Genomic DNA, 4525 nt, shown 5'->3' with positions numbered 1-4525 from the left:
ACACCATCGGCTGCAGCAACCAATTCACCTCCTTCTCCACCTCCCGAGTCGTCTCGCCATCCAGACCATAGGCTTATCCCAACACACATCTGGTCACGCGTGGGCAACTCAGAAAATTTCGTCCAAACCCTAAATACACCAATGCCAACCTCGCCACCACATCCACACCCTCTATCTCCCTGGTACCCAAGTATGTGCATGCTGCATTGCGAGATCCCCATTGGCTAACAGCGATGCAGCAGGAGTACATGTCTCTCATGGCGAACCAGACATGGACACTCGTGCCCTGGCCCGCCAACGCCAACATTGTCACCGGCAAGTGGCTCTTCCGTCACAAGTTCAAGGCGGACGGAGCTCTGGAGTGGTACAAGGCACGTTGGGTGGTGCGCGGCTTGTTGCGGCGCCCCGGTGTGTACTTCGACAAGACGTTATCGCGGTGGTCAAGTCCACCATGATCCGGGTTGTGCTCTCCATCGCCGCTACTTGGGACTGGCTTGTCCACCAGATGGATGTGAACAACACATTCCTCCAGGGGTTCCTCATCGAACGGGTCTACTGCCAACAGCCAGCAGGTTTCGTCGATGCTCACCACCCCAGCCATGTGTGCCTCCTGGACAGATCACTGTATGGCCTGAAGCAGGCACCGCGGGCATGGTTTGACCGCTTCGCCGCCTTCCTCCGCTCCATCGGCTTCGTGGCGGCGCGCTCGGACCCCTTCTTGTTTGTTCTCCATCGCGACGCAGGGGTGGCATACTTGCTTTTGTACATCGACGACATCGTTCTTACGCCTCCTCGACATGCCTGCTCCAACACGTACAGCGCCAGCTCCTCTTTGAGTTCTCCATGAAGGACATGGGCCCATTGCAGTACTTCTTGGGCATCCACATCACGCGCGACAAGGCCGGCTTCTTTCTCTGGTAGGCCAAGTACGCTGATGAGCTCTTGGATAGGGCGAACATGTCTACCTGCAAGCCGGTGAGCACACCAGTCGCAACAAGCTCTCCAACGACGTCGGGCCACCCGTCGCCGATCCCTCCGACTACCGCATCATTGTGGGGGCGCTTCAGTACCTGACAATGACCAAACCAGATCTGTCATACGCAGTACAGCAAGCATACATGTCCATGCACGATCCGCGTGACCAGCCCCTCGCGTTGGTGAAGCGTATCCTGCGGTATGTCCGCTGCTCGTCGACACATGGTCTCCACATCCGTCACTCGTCCTCCCTCGACCTCGTCGCCTACTCTGACGCCGCCTGGTCTGGCTGCCCGGACATGGCCGCTTGATATCTGGCTATGATGCCTTCCTCGGCGACTCGCTCATCTCCTGGTCGTCTAAGCGACAACCCACCATCTCTAGGTCCAGTGCGGAGGCGGAGTGCCGTGCGGTTGCCAACGTCGTCGCTGAGTATTGCTGGCTCTGTCAACTACTCGGTGAGCTCTGTACGCCCCTGTCCAAGTCCGCTATGGTGTATTGCGACAGCATCTCCTCGGTATATATGGTGGCCAATCCAGTCCACCATCTACGCACGAAGCACATCGAGCTCGACATTCACTTCGTGCACGAGAAGGTTGGTTTAGGGCAGCTGGGTGTTCTCCATGTCCCGACGATGCAACAGTTCGCCGATGTAATGACCAAAGGTCTCCGTCTCTAGTGTTTCAAGAGTTTCGGTCCAGCTTGTGCATCCGCCCTCCGGACAGTTAAACTGCAGCGGGGTGTCAGCCGAAACTGTCTTGACCTCTCTCGTAGGATTGACCAGGGCGTGCTCTAGGCACAACCCCCACTAACCTGGCCCACGTCGCCCATGTAACCTGCGCTCTGCATGCGCGTGTAACCCGATATATTGATGATCAACACGAGGGGAGCACCCAAGATGCTTTACTCTAATCTTCTTCTCGCTCACAGATTCGAACTCCATTGAAGCCGGTGACAGTGAGATAGACGCACGCTTCCAACCTTTCCGCTGTTGTACGAAAGCGATTGATTCTTATATGGAAAAATAAAATTTATCGTCCTATCTCGAGAATAATTGTTTGACCTCGACATGCACATGCAAGTTGCCATGTAGTGCCGTCCCTACGATCAGTTGATGCTGGATTAGTACCTTTCAAAATAGCCCGAGCTAATTCACGGGCCAGCGTATACAGTAATACGGTTGCTTCAAAGTGTGAGATAACAATAAAATATAGACCGAGTGGTGCTCGATTCGCAAAATTTAAAGGGGAAAAAATTGAGCGAGTTATCCAGGCAGGCAAGTCTGGTTAACCGGCACATGGCTAGCAACAGCACGCACCGTGGTGGAGTAGTATGGCACGTAACGGTAGCAGCAATATTCGGTCCACGTCCTGAGTCCACGAAATTTCCGCTAATGCGTCGACTCGGAGGGATCCGGACTGACCCATGCACAGCCTACACCCGTGACGTGCACAGCAACATGTCTCTGCGCTCTTATAATATTCCAGAAAATACGATATACTATACGATAACTAACACATGCGATCGTTCAGGGGAGCGCGCGTGCTGATCAGCAGTTAGCGTCGCGCCAAGCCGGTGCCCATGCCGGAGCGAGCGATCACTGGTCAACCAAATCCGGCTGCGGCTGCAGAGAGTCCGGCCGAGAACTCTGTAGTGGCATTTCGTACGTACGTGAGTGAGTGATAGCAATCGCGCGCCCGCCACGCGCCAGCGCATGCAGGCGCAGGCCGGCTTCCACGAGCTCCGGCAGCTAGAGCACTATAAATAGGGCGCCACCCTATGCATCTCGCCTCATCGAGCTCGATCACATCAAAAGAGTTGTCTAGTCACATCGACCAAAGCCGGAGACAGCAATGGCCGCCTTCACCACCGGGTCGGCGGCCTTCGTCGGGCTCGCCGTCGTGCTCTGTGCCCTCGCCGGCGCGGCGAACGCGCAGCAGCTCTCGCCCAGCTTCTACTCCACGTCGTGTCCCAACCTGGCGTCCATCGTGCGGGCGGGGATGACCTCCGCCGTGCAGACGGAGAGGCGGATGGGCGCCTCCATCCTTCGCCTCTTCTTCCACGACTGCTTCGTCAATGTGAGCAACACCGTTCCTCCCTATCATTTGCTTTGCTTTTTGCTAGCTGCTGATTTTACGCAGTAGTAAGTACTGACATTTGTGATGTGTCGGTAGGGGTGTGACGGCTCGATTCTGCTTGACGACACGTCGACGTTCACCGGCGAGAAGAACGCCGGGCCGAACGCCAACTCGGCCCGCGGCTTCGAGGTGATCGACGCCATCAAGACTCAGGTGGAGGCTGCGTGCAGGGCCACCGTCTCCTGCGCCGACATCCTCGCGCTCGCCGCCCGTGACGGAGTCAACCTGGTGAGTCCCCGCGCGCGACCAGCTTCAACGGTCGCCGACCCGTACTACAAAACACGACACGTTCAGCACTTACTTGCCAGCCATGGCTGACTCGGCCGAACTGTCGCATGCATGCAGCTGGGAGGCCCGAACTGGAGCGTGCCGCTGGGGCGCAAGGACGCGCGCACGGCGAGCCAGAGCGCGGCCAACGCGAACCTCCCGGGGCCCGGCTCCAGCCTCGCCACGCTCATCGCCATATTCGGCAACAAGAACCTGTCGCCGCGGGACATGACGGCGCTCTCCGGCGCGCACACCGTCGGGCGGGCGCAGTGCCAGTTCTTCCGCAGCCGCATCTACAACGAGACCAACATCAACGCCAGCTTCGCGGCGCTGCGGCAGGGGACGTGCCCGCGGTCCGGCGGCGACACCAACCTCGCGCCCTTCGACGTGCAGACCGCCGACGGGTTCGACAACGCCTACTACCAGAACCTGGTCGGGCAGCGCGGCCTCCTGCACTCGGACCAGGAGCTCTTCAACGGCGGGTCGCAGGACGCGCTGGTGCAGCAGTACAGCAGCAGCCCCAGCCAGTTCTCCGCCGACTTCGTCACGGCCATGCTCAAGATGGGCGGCCTGCTGCCGTCCTCCGGGACGCAGACGGAGGTCAGGCTGAACTGCAGGAGGCCCAACTAATAAAGAGTACACGTAACAAGTGTGCTAAATAATGATCGATGCCTTGGAAAACCAGGCATTGGTCAGGTTCACGTATGTATGGATGTATGTAATGAAGAACACCGAACGTACACACGCTCGTTTGCTCAACCCGGGGTGAACGTGTAAACTACAAAGAATCAAAATGTACGTTGGTCATAAAAGTGTATCATCATCATCAATACAGAACAATGGGATGGTACATCATAATTAAAGAAAACGATCTCTATTGATGATGATGGTGTTCACTAATCACTACTATGGTTGCTGATTGATTGGCTTGTTTGTAAGCACAGCTCACATTATGGGTACATAGATGAGATGTATTCCATACTTCTTGCTTGTAGCACGATCGACCCGACCATAGTCGACATCTATGCTGCAAAACAATCGATATGTTAGCGTAAATGCCTAGGAGACGGCAGAGGGGCGGGTGAGGAAGCAGGAGGAGGGCCGATGGGGCGGGTGATCAGGGGCGGAGCCAGGGGGGACGAGCA

The 4525-nt window shown here is 56.9% G+C and overlaps 1 protein-coding gene across 1 annotated transcript; it reads left to right on the top strand.

The window, feature by feature from the left end:
* Nucleotides 1-2793: 2793 nt before the first annotated feature.
* Nucleotides 2794-4242, top strand: LOC119327797 (peroxidase P7-like). Its single transcript, XM_037600884.1, has 3 exons — nt 2794-3053; nt 3150-3341; nt 3459-4242. Exons 1-3 carry the CDS (start codon nt 2829-2831, stop codon nt 4008-4010), a joined length of 969 nt encoding a protein of 322 aa, XP_037456781.1. The 5' UTR covers nt 2794-2828; the 3' UTR covers nt 4011-4242.
* Nucleotides 4243-4525: the final 283 nt, after the last annotated feature.

The sequence above is a fragment of the Triticum dicoccoides genome, chromosome 7A (assembly GCF_002162155.2).
Source record: "Triticum dicoccoides isolate Atlit2015 ecotype Zavitan chromosome 7A, WEW_v2.0, whole genome shotgun sequence".
Classification (NCBI taxonomy): Eukaryota; Viridiplantae; Streptophyta; class Magnoliopsida; order Poales; family Poaceae; genus Triticum; species Triticum dicoccoides.
This window is presented reverse-complemented; position numbering and strand designations above follow the sequence as displayed.

Bases quoted from the DNA above. Each gene is read 5' to 3' on its own strand.
- LOC119327797 (XM_037600884.1), top strand. From the start codon at position 2,829: ATGGCCGCCTTCACCACCGGGTCGGCGGCCTTCGTCGGGCTCGCCGTC. The intron at 3,054-3,149 runs GTGAGCAACACC...ATGTGTCGGTAG, and splicing joins TCCACGACTGCTTCGTCAAT to GGGTGTGACGGCTCGATTCT. The intron at 3,342-3,458 runs GTGAGTCCCCGC...GCATGCATGCAG, and splicing joins CCCGTGACGGAGTCAACCTG to CTGGGAGGCCCGAACTGGAG.